This window comes from Nothobranchius furzeri, chromosome 18 (assembly GCF_043380555.1).
Source record: "Nothobranchius furzeri strain GRZ-AD chromosome 18, NfurGRZ-RIMD1, whole genome shotgun sequence".
Classification (NCBI taxonomy): domain Eukaryota; kingdom Metazoa; phylum Chordata; class Actinopteri; order Cyprinodontiformes; family Nothobranchiidae; genus Nothobranchius; species Nothobranchius furzeri.
Genome location: NC_091758.1, coordinates 24,946,961 through 24,969,983, shown reverse-complemented (window position 1 = coordinate 24,969,983; position 23,023 = coordinate 24,946,961). Strand labels below are relative to the sequence as shown.

The window sequence follows — 23,023 nt, the reverse complement described above, 5'->3', positions numbered from 1 at the left end:
AAAGGTGACAGATCATTTGCTGCTGTGGCCCCCAGACTCTGGATCTCTCTCCCCCCGAGCCTGAGATCATTAGACTCAGTGGTCTCCTTTAAAAAGCAGCTAAAGACTCACCTGTTCAGGCTGGCTTTTGTATGACCTTCATCACAAACCCTCTCCTTATTCTGCTCTCCCCAACTAGTATGCCTTCCCCAGGATTCACTTTCACTCTTTCCTATTCTCTCTCTCTCTCTCTCTCTCTCTCTCTCTCTCTCTCTCTCTCTCTCTCTCTCTCTCTCTCTCTCTCTCTCTCTCTCGCTCTCTCTCTCTCGCTCTTTCTTTGCATTTTTAATCACAATTTTCAATTCTAGCTTATTTTAAACATGTTTTTGATCATTTTCTGAAATGTTTTTTATATTAAAATTGTTTTGTTTTTGTGAAGTGCCTCGTGACTTTTATCTTGAAATGCGTTATAGAAAAGATCGTTTTCTTTCATTCCTCTTTCTTTTTCAGCAGATCCTCCAATTCTTCAGAAGACAGTTGAATCAAACCAAATTTGTTGGAGAGATGAGACGGCCCTTACAGAGGGACAGAAAAACAGGCCACATGACTATAAAAATGTGTGTGTGGGGCAGGTTGCTTTTACACAGGAATTTCAGGGCATATATCAATGTTTACTTGTGTTTTGTTTAATTTAATCTTTACTCACCTTCTAGCTAAAGTGTATGTCATGAAAACATCCCATTATCAAGCTGTGGATCCAGTAGACAATATTTTAGAAAATCCTGTAAAAAACACATAAATAAACCTGGATGTAATTCACTTTCAGAGGATTATTCATCTGCATTCATTGTTTTCATCTAATTTTCAAAAATGTTCAAGATTTAACAAAAAGTTGTCAAAATAGTCTAAATCCATGAAATTTACTTCCATCCTTAAAAATTCTGCTCACTAGGATATTTACAAGAGTAAAATCAGACAGAATTATGAATTTTCTTGGGTAATAAAAAATTAAACACATTCAAAAAGCAAATGATGCATTTAAAGAGCTGTATTGGAGAAATTGATCATTTCAGTCTGAACTTGTGACCTAGAAAAGAGTAGGCTATTTACTCTGAGAGGGCTACAATACACCTTAATCAGTGATTGTGGGTTTTGCTTTTAAAAGCAGTGTAATTCACGCAGTTAATTAAAATGTAAGTATTCTTTACAAAACAAGTTGCGTCATGAGTTGAATGAGAAAAAACTTGTGGAAGAGCTTTGAAAACATGGAGAAAACAAATGGAGAAAAAAATGAGTGATTTTCCTTTTTTCCAAGCCCCAGTGGGAGTTTCGAGGAGATAAATCTTGGGCTCGCGCGCACAGCCGCGCCCCGCTCTGGATAAAGGGAGGCAGAACGCGGCGCGCGCTCACCTGTGACATAGGCGGAGTGGCAGGTACTAATCATACCGGAAGCACGTTGAAGTCGGAGCCACCTTTTTCCATTCTCAGACACTTTTCTGGTGTCCCTCAAGCTTCATGTCTGCCGGTTGTGTTTCTCAACAGCGAGGCAGCTTCGGAGGAAACATGCCAGTGCAAAGAAAGCGGATCCTTATTCTTGTGGATGTTCTGTGTGTCTTTGTGGGTAAGAGGCTGCTTCTTACCTTCCTGCTGTAGCAACATGGCTGAAAACAATCATTTCCATGTTGTTGCCTTCATGGCTTTATTTACTAGGCAAATGTTTAGTGAAACTCTTAATGAATAACTATAAATTATTATCTTGTGACTCACGGGGTACTCGCTCGCATAACTTCAATTTATTTTGTTTTAAGTTGCTTTGCAGATCTGAAATATAGTTACCAACTTCTAATATGACCTTTACTCGAGGTCTGAGAGACATTTTCCAAAGTAAGACTTGGAGATTGCTCTTGTTCAAACTGGTCAGTGTTTCCCAACACTGCAGATGTCTTCACAAAAGACTTTATCTCATCAGTGATTGTGTTTTTGTTAAGTGCATTGGACTGTGTGTGTGTGTGTGTGTGTGTGTGTGTGTGTGTGTGTGCGTGTGTGTGTGTGCGTGTGTGTGTGTGTGTGTGTGTGCACTTTGATTTTTCTATCATGCTTGTTTTCAGGATTTTCAAATTAAGGGTGAACGTCAACAAATGTTTGAGAATCCTGTTTCGTAAGTGTGTGTGTGTGTGTGTGTGTGTGTGTGTGTGTGTGTGTGTGTGTGTGTGTGTGTGGGCGCGCGCGTGTGTCTTACATGTTCAAAACAATTGTTGCGTAATTGTACATTTCTTTTTTAAATGGTTACAAATGCATGGGCTGCATATGAGTTGTGCACAGGGAAAAAAAGTAGCCTGTTGCAACTTGTTTTCCCTTCATCAGGTTTAACACAGGGACATCAATGGGTGTCTTCCGGCAGTTTGAGTCAGTTTTCACATTTTTAACAAATCTTCCGCTGGGAATGTGATAGAAATTAAGATTTATGCTTGCTTCACTTTATTTTTTGCAGCTGGTTAACTATATTTATGTGTAATTTTTAAATATTTAGCTCAGTCCATTGTTAATTATGCCAGTTTAATTTAATTTTATTTTTTTACTTAAGGCGATTCTTGTTGCAAAACAAATTTTCCTGGAATAAAAACCATCAGGGAGTTAAAACACTAATAAATTCTTATCATTCAGCTGTAGAAATTGCCGTTCCTTAGGAAAAATCTAAGTACGGTAAATCAGATGAGTCATTTTAAAGGATGACTCTTACATTTTTTTTCAATGCAACAATTTAAAAAGTGAAAGCCTCTATCTGAACTTTGAAAGATGATGAATGCATTTTAAAGACAACACTCTTCTTTATAAATCATTACATTTCCTTCTAGTTTCAGATTTCACTTTTGTGCTGTCATCTTTTTCAGGTTTTTTGAATCAGCTCCTGTTAGAAATTCCACCTAACTGAGTGATCTTCTCCCTTTTTTAATCTCTAAAGAAAGTTTTGTGGCCTAAACTTAGTAAAGCAAGTATTCTGTTTTGTTTCGCCGACTCAGACTTCAGACTATTTCCATTTATCTCAAAGACCTGAATTACAGATTACACATTTTATTAAATTATTTCTGATTCACTTGACTGCTCTCATTCTGCAAGTAGTAGAATACAGAATAGTGTTGGTGAGCTCATGGACTGGGAAAATAAAAGCTGATATTTTTAGTTCCAGATTTTCAGATAAGTTATTAAGCCCAGCTTTATTGCCGTATGCACAGTAAGGAAACATGTTTCCCTGAGTGGTGCTAGTGGCAAACTCTGATCAGCTTCTTTTTGTTGCATCTTCAAAATGAGTGTTTAACGTTTAAATGATAAATGATAAATGACCCACACTTGTAGAGCCTCTCAGAGTAAGGACTCCAAAGCGCTTTACACTACAGTGTATCATTCATCCATTCACACACACATTCACACACTGATGGTGATGGTCCACAGCTGCCCTGGGGTGCACTGACAGAGGCGAGGCTGCCGAGTACAGGCACCACCGGTCCCTCTGACCACCACCAGCAGGCAAGGTGGGTTAAGTGTCTTGCCCAAGGACACAACAGCAGAATTCTCTGTCCGGAGCCGGGATCAAACCTGCAACCTTCCGATTACTGGACAACCCGCTCAACCTGTTGAGCTACTGCTGCCCCTGGCAAACAACATTAATCGCTCTCACACACCATTTGTGATTTAATTTAACCTGAATTTGCAGTTAAAATTGTTAAATTGTTGCTTTTATGCTCTTTTTAAACAAAATCCCCAAATTTTTGACGAGTACAAAAAGTTTCAATTTTCCAGATGTTGAAACAGGTTTTTTTCCCCCCAAAATATGGTAAGTCCGATCCATCTGATTTAGATCATTTTACAGACATAATAACACTAGCTAAGTTTACATGCACAAATTTCCCCTATGTGATTCAAATCTTCGTTGATCAGAAATCCCAAATCTCTGTTTACATGGACACTAACTGAAATGATCCGATTGTACCGTGAGTATACACGCACCAAGCATTCAATCAGATTAACCCTCCCACCGTCTTCATGGGTGACCCCGCCAGGAAAGTTGACCACTGAGGAGGATTGATGGTTTATCCCTTGAGGTCCACGTGGCAGGGGTGAGGTGGTGCTCACTCCTCACCCCTGCCAACCTCACCCCTGCCACGTGGACCTCAAGGGATAAATCATCAATCCTGCTTAATGGTCAACTCTCCTGGTGGGGTCACCCATGAAGACAGTGGGAGGGTTAAATAGGTAGAGCATGTCTAGAGTTGTTTTTCTCAGATTAAAAATAGTAAAAAAATAAATAAACCCACCATCTTGTCCACACGTATTTTCCCTCGCATTTTATTTTCATATTCTCTTGCTGTGTCCAATGACTTGTGTATTTCTCCCCCATTATGGACCTTCTTCGCTCTTTTACTTGTATGCATTTGGTTTAACTGATTTTATTTAATTAAATCTTATTTTATTTTTTTACGGGCTGGCTAGTAAGGATTGCAAAGTCAGCTGCAGTATCTATTAGGTATGTAAGAAAATATTAGTATGGCAGTATATTGTGATTTTTTTCCAGCAATATTACATTGACATTCAAAAGCTGTGTATTGAATTTTTGGAAGAATTAATTTGCAAACATTTGTATTTTCTTTTCTTTTTGTGCAATTCAAGCATCGACTAGTTGGCAGCATTGTGCAATGGTTTTTATTTCCACCATTGAAATGTAAACCCCTCTATATGGAGCCTAAGTCACACCCATCTACTTTCGGACCATGGGTCCCTGGAAGAACGAAAAAATGAATGCAAGTCAATGGGGCTAAAAAGGCAATTTTCTAATTCCGCTTGTTTTGTGCCATGGGTTTCACATATGATGTCTGTGAATTTTAAATACGCATTTTGATACCAAGAATGCGCTTATTTTCGAACGGGGGAAACATAATTTTGGGTTTTGTGTGAAATTACATCCAGGACTACAAATGTGCATCACAAAAGTGACGTCATCAAACCAGACACGGAGAACAACAGAGAGAAAATGGCTGTAAGGTCAGTGAACCTCAAATCCTTCCTTCGAGGGGAAAGAACCACCATAAATCTGGCCATGTGGTAAGTAGCAGCTATGCTAGAGGAGAAGAGATTCTGTGGTGACGTCATATATACGACATGCCGATGTCTAATTTGTAGTCATGCTAATTACAAACTTTTGCATGATGATAAATCTCAGAGTAGTCGAAACCCCATCATTAGTTTTGATTAAAACTGCAGTACAACATAAGTGAGATCCGGGGTCTGAGGCAAAGCGGATTAGTATATAGCTCTTTAACACTGTTGACTTGCATTCATTTTTTCGTTCTTCTGGGGACCCACGAGGCGACCGGAAAGGAAGGAGACTTAGGCTCCCTATCACGGTTCAGATACCTCGTGTTAAACACATTTCATATCAGTTTAAACTGTTTATATACTGTTTTCCTACAATAAATTCAGTCTAAAAATGCTAACATTGTCTGACTGAATGTATCAATATATCGTGATATATCGTATCATCTTCCCTGTATCGTGATGCGTATCGTATTGCCATAATTTCACCAATACACAACCCTAGTATCTGTATATAACATGAAGAGGTTTGCTTAATGGTGATCCTGCCATCTTCAAGAAACTCAAAGTTGGAGTCTTTGTCATTCTCCAGACCAACATTCATGCTGTTTATGGACAAGTTAGACAGCAATCTATTCCCCATCATCTCATCCATCTGCTCATAGAACTCAAAGCAGGGGGGGTCAGACTCACTTTAGCTGTTTTGAGTTTTTGCCTTGTAACACGTCGCTTTCAACCTTCTCCATCGGTTATTGATTTGGTCGATACTTCTGTGAATTTCCACTTCCTGCATCTTTAGATGCACTTGAGTGTATAACTTGGCATTTCTAGCCTTTGGGCTACTGAGATGTTCAGTAATATTGAGCTCCCTTAGTGTTTCCAGTAAAAAAAATTGTGTCTGCAACAGACCATGTCTGTTTACCTCCTGCCACGTTTTCAACCGCAAAGACAGACATCACGCTGAAGTTGCACACTTGCGCGTTGGGCAGTGTTTCACTCCAATGATCCATACGGCTATGTACATGGGCGTCAATCAGATGGTGATCCGACAAAACCACCACCTCAATTGTTCATTCCGATCGGGCCGGATTAGATCAGAGTATTCCGATTGACATATTTACATGATGAGTTTTTGATCTGATAGGGCATTCGTTCCGATTACTTGTGCCCATGTAAACGTAGCTAGTGTATCAGCGCTGCTGACAGTTATTTATGCAAAAAAGTCAAAACTCTTCAGTTTAGCATCAAACTAAACCAGAGTAATGTAAAATTTAGTGATGCACCGATATGAAATTTTGGGCTGATACCGATACCCGTTATTAAGATCACTGTTAAGGCCGATAACCGATATTTGCCGATACTGATGTACTGACATTAATGCTTCTACAATCAGCAGATTTTGTATAGAATGAAAATGATTAAAGCTGAATTATCTTATGTACACACACTACACACATTTATGCTTCTGAGATGATTACAATCATTGTCACATGACTAAACAAATACACATCACCCCCCTCACCCTCTGTAACAGATAATCAAATAGAGACAAGATGGAAAAAAATATCGGTTGTTAAAATCGGCCCAGTTTTATTTATCGGACTGATACCGATATTTTAAAAAATGACTAATATCGGCCGATACCAATATTGATGCCAATATATTGTCCATCCCTGCTAATATTTATTTTACAGTTTGGTTATGGTAAAAATGTCTGATCTGATCCAAATCCAATCCTAAAAAGAGAAAAGTAAAGAAACAAAAGGTCCCAGAGAGTCTAGGAGAGGCAGGAAAATGATGAGGAATAAGGAATTTAAATGCACACACAAAAAGTCCGATTTAACTAACCTTAGTCATAAACTGAGTGTTTAACCAGTCAAAATGTCACGACACGGCTCAGAAATACTTATTTCTTATCTTTTTGTTTCCTCCCACTCTGTGCATGAGTAAAATATCAATTATCGTTGTGTGTGTGTGTGTGTGTGTGTGTGTGTGTGTGTGTGTGTGTGTGTGTGTGTGTGTGTGTGTGTGTGTGTGTGTGTGTCAGGGCAAGAACATGCTGAGTATCCAAATTGCGACTGAATGGGTTAGTGTTTTATTCCTTCCTTTTCCTCTTTGCAGACGGTCCTCCATCCTGCGACTGTTATCTTGCTCCGCTGCACAAAGTTTGTACAGCAAATTCATAACAAGAAATACGAGTATAGCTGGTCATCACTTGCTCAGGCTCGCACGCTTTTCCGCATTCATTCATAACTTTCAAATTACACTAAGAAGAGCTTTTGTCCACTTACATCCTGTTTAATTTTCTCCATTTTTAGACCCTTTCCCAAGCTTCCCGGTTTTCAACACCCTAAATGAAAAACACTTCTGCATTCCAAGGTTTTCACTCATAGATTGATCCTCTAATGTGGAATGTGCTAAAAACACTTGGAAATGACTCACATCAGACCAGCTGACATGAAGACATAGGCTAGGCGTGTTAGTGTATTTTGACATTTTAGTACAAAAAATACAGAATTTATTGACTTGCAGGGTGTTGATTGAGCAACAAATGGGTTGTGGGAGCCTGATGTTTGAGCTGACGCATCATCCACAATCTTGTAAGGACAAGGCTCATTTTTCTAGGTAGATTATTTTTTGGGTTTATTCCTTTTCTTGGCACTACTTCGACTAATATTTATGTCTGTGGTCTTTGTTGCTCATATTCTGTCCCTCACTCTGCTCCATTCATGTGTGTGAGACAGGGAGGGACCAAGAGGCTGATTTACCATTGTATGTGCCAGATCTGCACAGAGCCGTAGATCCACCGATGACATCACACTGCAGGATTTGGTGGTTAATTTCATGTTGATGTAGAAAGAAGGTTCTAGTTGGTCCAGACAAATTGTAGATGTGCTCATGTAGCTAGATCTCCTTGGGCTTGTACGGATGATTTTTACAAATAAATACATAATTGTCTTTATCATTGTCACATGACTAAACAAATACACATCACCCCCCTCGCCTTTTGTAACAGATAATCAAATAGAGACAAGATGGAAAAAAATATCGGTTGTTAATATCAGCCCAGTTTTATTTATTGGACTGATACCGATATTTAAAAAAATGACTAACATCGGCCGATACCGATATTGATGCCAATACATTGTCCATCCCTGCTAATATTTGTTTTGCAGTTTGGTTATGGTAAAAATGTCTGATCTGATCCAAATCCAATCCTAAAAAGAGAAAAGTAAAGAAACAAAAGGTCCCAGAGAGTCAAGGTGGAGAGGCAGGAAAATGATGAGGAATAAGGAATTTGAATGCACACAGAAAAAGTCAGATTTAACTAACCTTTGTCATAAACTGAGTGTTTAACCAGTCAAAATGTCACGACACGGCTCAGAAATACTTATTTTCTTATCTTTTTGTTTCCTCCCACTCTGTGCATGAGTAAAATATCAATTATGGTTGTAGCAAAGGTGCACCTTCATTCTGATAAGCTGGTGAAGGTTCTCGGTCATCCTGGTCATGGTAATCCAAAATTGTTCAAATGAAGGCAACTGGATTTCTTTGGTTTCTTGAAAACGTTTCACTTCTCATCCAAGGAGTTTTGGATTAGTCAGATAAATAATCCCAGACTGACATAATCAGTAAATAAAAATACTTGATTGTTTTTATTTACTCCCATGTGAAAAATAATTTTAGAGGGATTATTATGAAATGGGGCACCATTTTAAAAAGCATTAATTGCCATTCAAAGTTCTTTACCTCAGACATGATTAGCTGCTTTAGAATAAAACACAGAGGAATAAAGATCCAACAGTGTATTTGTAATCAGTGGAGAAAAAGTTTCATCCTTGTGAAAACTTGAGTTGTGGAAAGCTGTATGGAAAGCTGTGACTTAAAATAATCATGTTTACATCACTGGGAGGCCATTTGTGCATTTATTGGGTGGTCAGAGTCATATGACTTTTGGACTCACCAAACTAGGAAACTTTTCTGTTTCCTAGTTTGGTCACATTTTGAAATGTTTTGATCACATTTTTTTCACATTAGGATATGTTACTTTTTAATTTTTTTCTAACTCTGCATCTGTTTTTAACCCTTCCACTGTCCTAATGGCTGTGACCCCACGAGGAAAGTTGACCATTGAGCAGGATTGATGGTTTATCCCTTGAGGTCCCCACATGGCAGGGGTGAGGAGTGAGCACCACCTCACCCCTGCCACGTGGACATCAATCCTGTTCAATGGTCAACGTTCCTCGCGGGGTCACCCATAAATACAGTGGGAGGGTTAAAGGAATTGTCTTTTACAGTAAGCAGTTTATTTCTGCTGTCCCAGATTAAAAGTAAGCATCTGTTCTGATCCTTTTGAATTAAGCATTTTAATTTATTGTCTTAATAAGAGCCCATGACCAGGTGTTGCCATTTGTGCTGCTGATGAGCAGTTTTTAAACATGGCTATATTTAACTTTACTTTAGTGCGTTTCTTTGGTTTTTCTAACCAGTTAATCCTGCAGAAAATAGAGAACCATTAAAAAAGTTTCAGAACCTGTTTTGAAAGCTTTACTACTTCCTCAGATTCACACAGCAGGGAAGAAGCATCAATCTTAAGTCATTTACCCAGGATATCATCTCTAATGGGGTCAGTGTACTTTTTGGTATTTGAAGTTTTGTTTTGGAAGCAAAAACAAATAAACAAAAAAAAGTGAGGATTTTCCTGAATTTTATATTTGATTAATGAATAAAATGAGGGAAGATGAGGTATTTTTAAATTCTATGGTTAAATAAATAGAAATCACAAAATTAAATTTCCCCTTGCTTTTGTGGATTTATTTGTGTTTTGAATAATGACAATGTAATTGCTCAAAAACAATTAAGTAGACATATTTTTGTTGTCTTTAACCAGAAGTACTTTAATGTGACTTTTGATGACATCATGTGCAAAGGTTCACTTCTCATAACAAAACGGTGTTGTGCGAAAAAAAAAAAAAGCATGCCTGCTGAGATTTGCATGCCCTGTTGTGGGAAGGCAACAGGGAACGTAAACCAGGGGTCCTCAACTAAATGAGTTACATAATGGCCAGATGCTCTTCTAAAATTAATTTCAAGTATTATTTATTAATTATTATTTATAGAGGTGCAGCGATACCACTTTTTTCCATTTCGATACGATACCGATACTTGGATCTGAGTACTCAATCATACATATTACCGATACTTCTACCACACAAAAAAAATGCAATGAATTGGAATACAGGTTTTATTTTCTTCTCTGCTTTCAACAGGAAAAGCCTGTGAGGTAGAATAAAAAATTAAATATATTAATAGAAATGACCACAAAACTAAAATATTGGGTGAACAGAAATGACAAGTTACAGTGAAGCCAATTTTAGGCAACTGCATTGGTATCGGCTAACATTTACCAATACCGATAATGGTATCTGTGCATCTCTATTTATTAATATTCAAAATGGCATTGTTTTCCATCCGAACAGTTTTGATTGTAGTTTTAGTTGTGTTGGGAGAACATAAGCAATTATTGATATTTGGGACACAAATTTTGCTGCTAAACTCCAAAGTCCCCCAATTGGAGAGCGTCAGTGCCCAAAGGTTTGGGGACCAGGTGGAAAGGTCTGGCGGGCCAGATGTGGCCCGCAGGCCGCCTGTTGAGCTTCACTGACTTAAATGATTAGAAGTAAGAGGTGCTTTTTATTACATTGATTCTATTAATGTGATTCTTATCCGTGTGCTTCCTTATTAATGATGGTTTATGGGCAGATAAATAAAAGAAATAATGTGTTTTAGTTCATTTCATTTGAACATATCAAAACAAATCTTTAAAAGTTTGTCAAAATCTTTTTTCTGCTGCCTGGTTTGTATTTTTGAGTCACATCCCTGCATTTTTTTAAACCAACAGCAAAATAGTTTAAACAACACATAGAAAAACATAAAAATATTCACTAATACATTTGTCAAATGATTTCATATTGTTTCTAAACAAAAACAAAACTTGCAGACGTGCTGAGTGATTGCAGCTGTTTGATTTTTACTTTGATTTTTACTAAAATTTTTAATTTTAATAAGATGACACTTGTCAGATATTCATCAGTCCATTTCCTCTAAGCGCTGCATCCATTTCTGCCAGAGCCGAGTAGAAAATGTTGACTTCTTTTATTAAATTGTTCCATATTCAACCTTTAAGTACTTCTATCTGCTTATGTCTCAAAGAAAAGCCCAAGGGTGTTTCTTAATGTGAAGGCACCTGGCCTTACAAGGCGATGTCTTGGGAGGCCAGGCGCTTTGTTCACGAGGACACTTCCTTGTTCAAAGAAAAAAGTTAAATTGAACGGACTCTCATCACATGATCGTGGCTTCCGCGGCAGTCACGTTACGTGACACGGGAGAAAACATATTTTATACTTGTAAGTTTCAATATATATAAGCCTTTTTCTTTTAAATTGTGTATGTATTTGTTAAATGAAATATGTAAGTGAGTTACACCTGCTAGCCACCAAAGCTGCAACCACTAGCATCTAACCAACCATAGCTAACTGCTTTGGATATTTAAAAAAAAGCATTTTAGATATCAGCCCAATAGCCACAGTTAGTTGACTTTCATTTAAACTTGAAATTTCCCCCCGAAGTAGCTGCCGGCTTCTGATCCGCCATACTTTCGAAAGTACCATGGTGTATTCTGGAAAATCTTTGACCAAGGCTAGGCTACAAGACACCTCCTGTGTATCCTTGCTCAGCTAGCTTAAACGGCTAACAAACGGAGAACAGACGCCTTGGTAGAACATGAACATTGGAACACGCCTTGACGGTTCCTGATGACGTATCTCCTAGGCAACCGGGGTGGGACCAAGACATCAAGGCGAGTTTTCTTGGCATTGAGAAACACCACAAGTCTAAATAATCCAAAGTTGAGCTGACGACATCTTTGTAGTTTTTCTGTTACAGCTCTGGCGCTAAGCCCACACAAAGTCTGTCTCTGCAAACATAGCGCTCTGAATGACCAGACCTAAAAGGTCATCATCACCAGGCATAGATATGTAAATGCATTGAGTTGCTGCTGTGTGATTGGCTGATTAAATATGTGTTGCACTCTAGGAATAAAATACCAGAGTTGTGTTAACTCCCAGTTAAATGTCAAGGTTTTATTGGATGTCATTATTTACATAAAATTGATCATTAAGAATTTGGTGAAACAGCTGTTGATAATCTGTCTAAATATGATAAACTACACCCTATTGAGTTTGGTTTCTTTCTTTCTTTTTTCCACCAAGACTGGAATTTCCCAGCTAAAATCCCCTGCCTCACAGGATGGAATGGTCATTCTTTGCAAGAACACTATCCCTGAATACAAGATTATCTCAAAACAAAGATGGCCTTTGTAGACAGAATAGATAAAACCATTTGAAACTTTACTTACAAAGAAAATAGAGAAAAGAACACACTGCTGCTCTCATTTTGTTCTTTCTGAGGTCATTTAATAAGAATGCAGTCTAGAAGAAAAACATGAAGCAATAATGTTTGGAAAAGTTACTCAGATAAACAGAAGGAGCCCTACAAGTTAAATATTTGTTTTCTGGCCATCTTGGTTGGATGAGGAACCCTCACAGGGATTTGTGACTGATGTTCAGCAGACTGATGTCTACCCAGACCTCACAGTCATCTGTTGAGCAAGCAAACCTTAGACGAATGTACACACACGCCGCTGCTGCATGTTTGTGGTCGTGTTATGTCCAAATATCTTTGGGCCCCGCAGTTCGGCCCCACAGCTTGTGCACTGGCCACTCTTCTTGAGAGCTGAATAACAGGAACACTTCCCTCATCCTGCTGGGTCAGAGGTCATGGGGGAGTAATACTTGTGTCTGATCCCAAATTCCATTATGTGGACTTTCTCAAAGTAAAATCAGGCTTGTGCTTTGTCCAGGAGAGATTATGAAAGCGTAAAACAATGTTTCCATCTTCCCTTTTCCCTCTTCTTGTGTTTGTTTGGATGTGAGGACAAAAAGGTCAGCATAAACTGTGTGTCCTTGATTTTAGAAGACTGCGATGAACCACTTTTTACATTTTTTGAAGATTGAAGACCTACTAATCCACTTTAAAATGTAAAAGTTAAATTGGACACTCATTCAATGAAATATTTTTTTCAAAGGTACTCTGATTTTAGATTTACATCTTAAGCTCAACAATAATCAATGACTATGATTAAGGATTCAAGTGGGCTAAAATTTGGTCTGACACAGTCAACTCCACTTTCAAATTGAAGCGTATCCGGTGACATCAATCTACAGCCATGCCTTGGTGTGTAATCAGGAGCTTTACGTTGTACGTTGTACGTTGCACAGCACAGCTCCATGAGCCGCTCCAGTCACCGTGTCTCGTTATTGGCGCTATTTAAACTAATGTTGTAAAATTACTTCTGCCCAGCCCAGATGTGCTAATATGTGCACCTGTGAGCCGTGGTTCTGCTGGAACGCGTCTGACCTCTGACAGACACACTCTGAACTTCAGATCTTCAGCGCGCTGTTAACAGCCTGACACGTTTAGAATGCTGTCCCACAGTCAGCGTGCTAATATAATAATGTAATAATGCTAAAATGCTCAGATGGGAATCATTTCTTGATTTATTTTGTTACATCCACAATGTTCTGTGTGTGAGGTTTACAACGTCAGAACACCTGCATGAGACAGGGTGTTAATTACAATCTGCCAGAATGACTCACCACCTTCAGATTTCTCCAACATCGTTAAAAATGATCAAATACGGAACATATCTTGCTATTGACAGCGTGCGCAGGCCAGAGTGCTGAAGCTCGGAGCGCATCATTATTATGAAGCTAGGGCACATGCGGAGGACACACACACACAAGCAAAATATACTTGTTTTCAATTACATTTATTGGGCCCACTTACTTTTTCTTAGGCCCACCCACAAATGAGTTTCTGGCTACGCTAATGGTGACTTTTGACAGACTTCTCTGAGCTCCGCAGCCATTACACTTTTCACCTTGCACACCCCCTAGCGGCAGCTCACCCCTGGGGGTGCGCGCACCACACTTAGAGAATCCCTGTATTAGGACATTGGAACATGTCTGGGAAGTGCTGGGAGATTGTCCCTCTAGAACAGAACTGGCAATGCCCCAGTAAACCCCAAATGGGCTGTAAGAGGTAGGGAGGAGGAGATTAAGGAGGGAGCCCTGGTCTGACTGCATCTACGTCAATTAGGTTCTGACTAAGAGTCAGTGAGTGGATTGATGGATGGGCAAAAATAAGTAATCAAACATCCATAAAATTCTATCGTTTTCATTAAAAAATAATTTCAGAAGGAATATTTAGAAATTTCTGCAGGATCTGTCCAACACTTTGGTGATTGTGGTGACATTTATTCTCAGTAATGATCATAAAATGCCTTGTAAAAAAAAAAAACAAGTAATGTAAAGTTTTATATAATAATGTGTCAAATGATTAATGGTCTTTCATCTACTGCTTAAGGAACCTGGGTTTGCCACCTAACCTTGAGCTCAGTTTATTAAACAAGTTGTTAGAATGATGTGTGTACGACCATTTTGAAAGAACACAATATTTTAGAAATCTTTTGATCTGGTTTTAAAACTCCATAGCAAAGAGAGCTTTGCTGAAGGTCACGAGTGACATTCTTCTAGTAACTGATAGCATCAGGCATATGCTGCTTGTTCTACTGGATCTTACTTTGCCTTTGAAACTGTGGACCCCAAAGTGTTGCTGCTTTGTCTTGAGCATTTTGTAGGAATTTCTGGCTTGACACTGAAGTGGTTTAGGTTTTGTATCTCACACAGATTGGTGTAAAAATGGCTGAATTGTCATCTGACTGAAAACCCGACAAAAAACAACAAATGGACTCAGACTTCCAGAAACTGAGCTGGTCTTTGATACAATTCCTCATAAACTGGTTGAATGGATTTGGTTTTGCATGTTCATCTGGGCCGTGTGTAATCTCTGGAGACTGGATTCAAAGCAGAAGTCTCTTATCTAAATGTTATCCCAGCACCCTGCAGAATAAACACTGGTTGGACTTCTAAGTGGAGTCAGTGAGTCGCACACTTTGACCTGATGGAAGAATGAACATGGAGATGGAGAGAGTGAAGGGAGGACTTCCTTGCATGAAAACAATTCTCTTTAATAAGGAAATGGAACATCATCAAAGGACATGTAGATGAGATGATGACAAATGTCACTAACACTTGAGCCTTTTTAGGACTTCCTCTCACAAGCTCCTACATGCTTCTCATTTGATGACAAATTAGGAGCTAAACAGTTATAATACATTGTTGTGGAGTGTGCTGTTTCACCTTTAACAAAATCCAGCTCCACCATTACAGCAGCTTCTAATCCACTGATTTTCTCTGATCATGTAGCGTCACCGTCTCCTTGATCAAATCAAAACCATTTGTAAAATGGATGAAGAAGAATTAATGTGTTGAGTAATATACCATTCCACAGAGTAGAGTGGCATTCCATGACTTTCTTCTTCTCCAAACATACTTACCCTTTCTGGGGGTAAGTCAACACTTAAAAGGAACCTTAACTGAACCTAAAAGCTACTGTATCATGTAGCAAATGTTTTTTTTAATCCCTGTGAAATTCTCCAAAGAAAGGGTGGCGCTAGACAATCCATTGATGGCTCTTAGTTGTGGGATGGGATCTATGGTTGTCCTTGAAACTGTCTACACACACTGTTGGATACCAAACGTGACGTACTCACAGCTACGAGGCAGTCCGCCATACTCCATCAAAGAAGATGCAAATACATCCATTTTTTAAATGAACTTAAGTACCTCTATCTGCTCTTGAGTCGAAGAAAAGCCCAACTCAAAATAGTCCTAAGTTGATGTCAAAGCTGTTTCAAATGAGCAGTCGGCATCTTTGTTGTTTTAGTAACATCCTACCTGCCATCAGAGTGCTGTGATTTTCCCACCAAACCAATAAAATGCAGTGATTAGATCTCTCTCTCTCTCTCTCTCTCTCTCTCTCTCTCTCTCTTTCTCTCTCTCTTTCTCTCTCTCTTTCTCTCTCTCTTTCTCTCTCTCTCTCTCTCTCTCTCTCTCTCTCTCTCTCTCTCTCTCCTTATATAGATAGATAGATGGATAGATATAGATATATATATGTATAACCTGATTCAAAAATTCTGTCAGTTTCAGTAGAAAGTTTTTCAAAACAATTGTAGAAAGTTCCTAAATGAGATCTTATAAATACACACCTCTTCAGAAGTCAACAGTTTTTTACTGCTGCTCTAAGTGTGTACAGACACGTCTTCAGAGACGAGTGTGTGTGTGTGACTCCAGCACTCTGTTCCCAGGCCCTTCACTGTGTAAATGCCCCTGATGTCAAACTTCATGGCTGTAGTGTCCGGCGCTTTCCGCGGTTACAGGAAGTTCCTCTATTGAGGGCAAATGTGACTTGTAGAGGTGAAGCTGCTGCTCTCGATGACAAATTAATCCACTTGGCAGAACTGGATCCTCTTCACAAAGCTGACAAAAGAAATGTTGCTGTGTTTTTAGCCGTTTCCTGAGCGGATTGTGCTGAGAGTAACCTGTTAAAGCTGCTTACGTAGAAAATGGAGAAAAAACTTCAGCTGTTTCAGTTCCTGTATCAACTTACAGAAATTACTATAAGTCTTTGTTACAGCAAGAGGACGTCGAAAAAGAAAAGTATAAACCTGACCACGGTGAATTTCCACACGATAGCTATAGACCCAGTAAGAACTTTTTCTTTTCAGCCCATTAATCTGTTTTCCTTGTGGGAACACGTTCTCATACGATCCCGCTGGGCTTTGCTGATTATTCTTGTTCTTTTTAGGATGTGAACAGAATAGCTCATTTTTTCCCAATTCAGCGCTTCTGTGCTCAAGTTTAATTGCATCAAAAATAAAAAATATTACAAATGAACGTTTAGCAAGAACCAGAATCGTAATTGCTCTTGCTGAAAAAGCTTTTATTTATACACGTATGCTTGAATGAAATCAAAAGAATTTAGATTCAGTCTCGAACCAAAATTGCATTTATTAATCAATGAATTGAAATAAAAGGTTGTTTGTTTGTTTTTTACACTTTTTTAAAAGACAAGCAATCTTATAAAGATCCATAAAGAGAAAGGAAGAGGAAGAATGAGACGAGGAGAAAGGGAGATTTGGATGGATGAATGCGTGGATAAAAAGCCAGAGAAATATAGAAATTCTAAGCTCTGTTTATATATTTATATGGAAATACTTGGATATTAAATAACTTAGGGAAGTCCTAAAAGACAAACTACATATTTTATAATTTGAGGCTTTCACCAGAACTTCAGTGTGAACTTGTTCTAAAGATGGTGTTTAAATAATTACTTGGCTCTTATTTGTGGATAAAATCATTGATTATTAACTGCTGCATTGCTTACTTGGTGTTTCTGACTAAAGATATGTTTGTTTTTGTTCTCCAGCATCTTTACCTTCAGCTATCCTCACCCTGCGGTTTAAGCCTTATCAGAGAGGAATCTACTGCAATGATGAGAGCATCAAATATCCCTACAGGAGCGACACAGTCTCTTATGCTACCATGGCTGCTGTCACCATCATCTGCTCAATAGTCATTGTGAGTCTTGCTGTGACCTCTTTTACCCATAGAAAAGTTTAAAGAACACGTCTAACAAAAGGCCAAAACTGTTTCATGTCTTTTTTGCAGATTACAGTAGGAGAAGCTTACCTTGTGCACACAAAACGTCTGCACTCCAACTCCACTTTCAACAATTACCTGTCTGCCCTCTACAAGGTGGTCGGCACCTTTCTGTTCGGGGCAGCTGTCAGCCAGTCGCTCACTGACTTGGCGAAGTTCACCATCGGTCGTCCACGTCCAAATTTCTTATCTGTGTGTGCGCCTGTGCACTGTGAAGGATACTTGCTGCAGATCAACTGTACAGGAAACCCACGCAATGTGACAGAATCCAGGTGGGCTTTCTTATTTCCACGTTTCTACTAAACCAGTGAGGAGCACGGATCTCATGGCAGATGCATATTGAACACTGTATGTTTCATTTCTAAAAATAAATCACCTGTTTTTCTTGTCAGGTTGTCGTTTTACTCTGGCCACTCGTCGTTTGGGATGTACTGCATGCTCTTTTTGTCGGTGAGTGTTTGTTACGGGACACTTGGTGGTGCAGCTGTGGATCAACTGTTTGCCAAAAAAAAACACAGAAATGAGCCAAAACAGGAGAAAGCGGTCAGGACGGATATCATCCTCTGGTTTAAAAACACCATTGTTGTAACAACGTGCACATTGCACAATGGCCGGAGAGTGACAGATTTATTAGTGTGTTCTTTAAAAGTGTGAAATGTTTGCTACATTGTTTTGATGTGACACTTTTATGAGGGCCAGTCTTCATCTAAAACGGCGATTTCACAAATAGTTTTTATACAATTTGACAGATTTTTATTATGCGTTTTTGCTTCTGCAGCTCTACATCCAGGCTAGAATGCAGGGGAAGTGGACCAGACTGGTCCGGCCCACCATCCAGTTCTTTTTGGTGTCGTTTTCTCTTTTTGTGGGATACACGCGTGTTTCAGACAACAAACACCACTGGAGTGACGTCCTGGTGGGACTGCTGCAGGGAGCTCTCATCGCAGTGCTCACTGTGAGTTTGCTTCTGCTGTCAAACCTGCTCTGTGCAGGATGAGATTATGAAAAATTAACCATTTGAAAAAAATGCATTCTAAACTTATCTGCAACATTTTCAGTTCAGAGTTTACTTCCAGTCAGGATTTCATACTTTTAAAATACTTGTGCAATGGAAAATGAACAGAAGTGTGAAGGATAATAAAATGGCATTTACTATAAAATGTTTAACCCTTTAATACTCGCTCAAAGAAAGAATAAATGTGTTTTATTTGCTTTTTTTACTTGGAGCATTTAAAGTTGCAATAATGTAAAGTTGGGATGTGTATTAGTGAAATTCAGGCGATACGATACGTATAATGATACGGGGAGACGATGCAATACATCACGGTACATTGCGATACATTCAGTCAGATGTTATTAGCGATTTTCTTTTGACTGAATTTATTGTAGAAATATTCAATAAACCAAACTGATACTTAACATGTTTGAGGTATCCAAACCATAATCTGGAGCCTAAGTCACGCCCACCTACTTCTGCATCATGGGTCCCCGGAAGAATGAAAAAATGAATGCAGGTCAGTGGGGCTAAAAACCCATTTTTCTAATTCCGCTTGTTATGTGACATGGATTTCACATATGATGCTCGTGAATTTTAAACAAGCATTTTGATACCAAGAACGCGCTTATTTTCAAACGCTATTTTGGGTTTTGTGTGAAAATAAGTCCAGGGCTACAAATACGCTTCACAAAAGTGACATCATCAAACCAGACACGGAGAAAAACAGAGGGAAAATGGCTGTCAGTTTAGCTAACCTCAGATCCTTCCGAAGGACAAAAAAACACCATAAATCTGGCCATGTGGTAAGTAGCAGCTACGCTAGGGGGGGAGGAGATTTTATGCTGACGTCATATATACGACGTGCTGATGTCTAATTTGTAGTCATTCTAATTACAAACTTTTCCCCCCAGTTCAAAAATAAGCACATTCCTGGTATTAAAATGTGTCTTTAAAATTCACGGACACCATATGTGAAATCCATGGCACAAAGCAAGCGGAATTAGAAAATAGTGTTTTAGCCCCGTTGACTTGCGTTCAGTTATCCATTCTTCTAGGGACCTATGATGCGGAAGTAGGTGGGTGTGACTTAGGCTCCCTATGGAGGGTTTACATTTCAATGGTGGAAACAAAAAAAATGCACACTGCTACCAACTAGCGGTCGGCGTTTGAAATGCAGCAAAAGAAAAGAAAATAGACAAATGTTTGCATGTAAATTCTTCCAAAGTTAGATACACGGCTTTGAATATCTATGTAATATAGCAGGAAAAAATACCACGATATATTGCGATATTGATATTTTCTTACATCCCTAATGTAAAGTCATAATGTAAACACAATAGTATAAAGTTCCTGCACACCAAAAATAATATGTGCATTTTGGCCAAAAATATACAAAGTCCAGCCACTGTAAAAGCTCCAACATTGTTCTCCACAGGCTCTGACAGCATCTGATGGTTTCTGTGTCTACATTTATTTTGGAACTGGCTCCATTGTGATTAGCTTTGAGCTCACAGCTAATATCTATTTCTCCAAACTTGGGCTGCTTTAAGAGCAATGTGGAACATGCAGGATATCAATAGTTCTTGGATTTTCTATGCATTTTGTCATGCCCTCCAAATAAACAATCCACTTTAAAAATCTAATCTAATCTAAAAAAATAATTCATGAGCTACAAAGGAGAAATGATTTAATTCAAAAGCTGTAAAAAAATTAAAGGTATTTGTGAAAACACGCCTGCCTGCCTGTAATGTGTTTATCTTTGTATTTTACTTTGAACCCTCTGAGTGCTCATCGCTCCCTCTGCTTCCAGGTTCGATACCTGTCAGACTTCCACAAGCAGCGGACTCCGCCCAGCTCACAACCAGAAACACCAGAAGACGAACACCTAGAGAGTAAACCAAGCCCCAAAGCTTTGGACCCAGAAAACAGAAACCACCACCACAACTGCTCTGGAACCGTATGAGCCCCTAGAACCAGACCCATCAGCTCTAACAGCAGCACCGTTACCTAAAGAACTATCAAAAACAAAAACTAAGAAAAAGTGTTGAAGCGCCATGAGGATTTTATAGTGTTTTTATGTGTGTGTGAACCATTTATATGTTTTTGGTGATTTCTTGTTTGGCAAGTGCAAGCTTACATTTGTGTGAAACTGAAAGTAATTACAAAACAAAAGAAAAAGTCCTGACAAATTTATTAAAGAATGTTTCATGTTCTCATAAAAGTTTGATGCAGACTAATGCCACACTGGAGCTGAAAGTATTTACTTATCCCTGACACTTTAATTCTCTCTGCCTATATTTTATAATCTTATAATGGTTTAAACTCACATTTTGAACACAGAATAGTGTAAATTTGAACATTTTGTATCTTGTTTGCAACCACGGTTACTAATTTTGTAGTGGTTTTTAAAATGATTCATCTGTAATCTTCTGTCGTGTGTCTTTTCACTCCCCCCCCCCCCCCCCCCCCCCACCCCCATTTCCTTTATAGACATTTTGTCCTAAAGAAAAGTTGACCACCTGCCAATGGAAACACGACAGGGGCGTATTTACCCCTTTTCTTCTGTGTCTGACAAAACATTTTCTCATCTCTGCTGTATACTGTGCTGTGAAACTGAATATTATCCTGTCTTTTTGTGCAATTTCTTTATAAACCTAAGCCAGCGTGTCGAGCGTCTGTGTGCTTCCTTCAACAGGAGGGGGACAGACATACCGTTGACTGACAAATGGAGAATGCATGTCATTTCTCTCCCCCTCCATTCTTTTCTGCATTCCAGATAGGATGCACAATCACGAAGTTCGTGTCTGAACCTGCTGCTGACGGTTGTGAGATTCCACTCAAAGAAAATAAATGGTGTGTTAAACCACACACATACAAACACGCAGAACAGACAACTGTAAATAAAGGTTTTCTCTTGAATCATTTCTATAATCCAGACTTGTTAAATGATTATTACAGAATTCAGTCTACAGAGAAAATCGTGTTGCACATAAGTGGGCTGCTACCTTATTGTGGTGGAGGGGTTTGAGTGGGACTTTATGCCATTGGTAGGGTCACCCATGGCAAACAGGTACTACGTGAGGCATTGGACAAAGTGCAGCCCAGACGGCCTTTAAGATGGTTTATATAAGGTGAAACTGTTTCCTTATCCTGATGCGGGACACTTGAGGCTCCTTTCTGGAGCCAGGCCTAGGTTGTGCATGTTGGCTATTACCTGGTGGCTAGGATTTTGGCCATTGAGTACAGATTCAGCCTGAAGGGGAGACATCTGTTATCATTCTCATGGGTTCACCACTCTTGGGAGGAGCCAAAGGGGTTGGATATAGCGCTCCGGGAGTTGACGTCACTTCTCCCGGCATGTAACAGTTCAAATCGAAATGGCACCATATTGGCAGGCAGAAGCCCGCAGCTGGACTATTTGTTATTGTCAGAAAACTCAAACGGGAAATATGGTAGATTCCTGTTGTGCCCCAGGATGCAGAACAGACGCGGACGACATAAGGAATGAGCCATCTACAGGATTCCCCAAGATCCGGAGCGCCGCAGACGTTGGATCATTGTAATAAAACGCACTAGTGACCGGGCTAAAATGAAGCTGTGGGATCCCGAGAGTAAAGGTTTTCGCTTATGCAGCGACCACTTCATATCAGGTACTTAAACCAACGTTTCCTCGACTGTGTATGGTATTTATTTAAATGCTTTTATTATGCTTCTTAGTGGGCTTCCTAAACTTATTTTGGTGTGGCTTTTTCGGTCTTATTACTCATAGCAACAAGTAAACATCACGTAAAACGTAAACGTCATGTAAAACGTTGCCTCGTGAGTTCTGCTTGCTGCCGTTTACGTGTCTTATAATCAGCAATAAACCAGCTAAGCTGTATTTAATTTTTAAGCAATGGTTGATCAATTGTCAGATCACACATAAAAAGCACTTTGGATTGCTATTATCTGTCTCACCGAGACAGATCTCAGACACATCCCGAGACGCTCCTGCCTGACATTTATTTTATTCACGGAAAAAAATCTGACTAGTGATTTCTCTTGGCGTTCAGTTTATACATTCAAACAGCACAGCACTCTATTTAAACTACTTGCATGTAAATCTATGTTATTTGTCCATCCATCCATCCATCTAGTTTCATTCGCTTATCCGGAGTCGGGTTGCGGGGGCAGTAGCGTCGAGAGGCCCAGACTTCCCTCTCCCCAGCCACTTGGGCCAGCTCCTCCGGGGGAATTCCCAAGGCTTTCCCTGGCCAGGTCCGGTAAGAATTCCGCT

At 39.2% G+C, this 23,023-nt stretch overlaps 1 protein-coding gene across 2 annotated transcripts; it reads left to right on the top strand.

Moving 5' to 3' along the window:
• Nucleotides 1-1,312: 1,312 nt before the first annotated feature.
• On the top strand, nt 1,313-21,414 carry plpp2a (phospholipid phosphatase 2a). 2 transcript variants are annotated; one of them, XM_015969738.3, is made up of 7 exons: nt 1,313-1,412; nt 1,522-1,600; nt 17,518-17,669; nt 17,760-18,022; nt 18,143-18,200; nt 18,529-18,705; nt 20,558-21,414. In XM_015969738.3, the coding sequence occupies exons 2-7, from the start codon at nt 1,543-1,545 to the stop codon at nt 20,708-20,710; spliced, it is 861 nt and encodes a 286-aa protein (XP_015825224.1). In that variant the 5' UTR covers nt 1,313-1,412; nt 1,522-1,542; the 3' UTR covers nt 20,711-21,414. The 2 variants fall into 2 exon arrangements, with proteins under 2 accessions (XP_015825224.1, XP_015825223.1); XM_015969737.3 differs by having other exon boundaries at nt 1,368-1,600.
• Nucleotides 21,415-23,023: the final 1,609 nt, after the last annotated feature.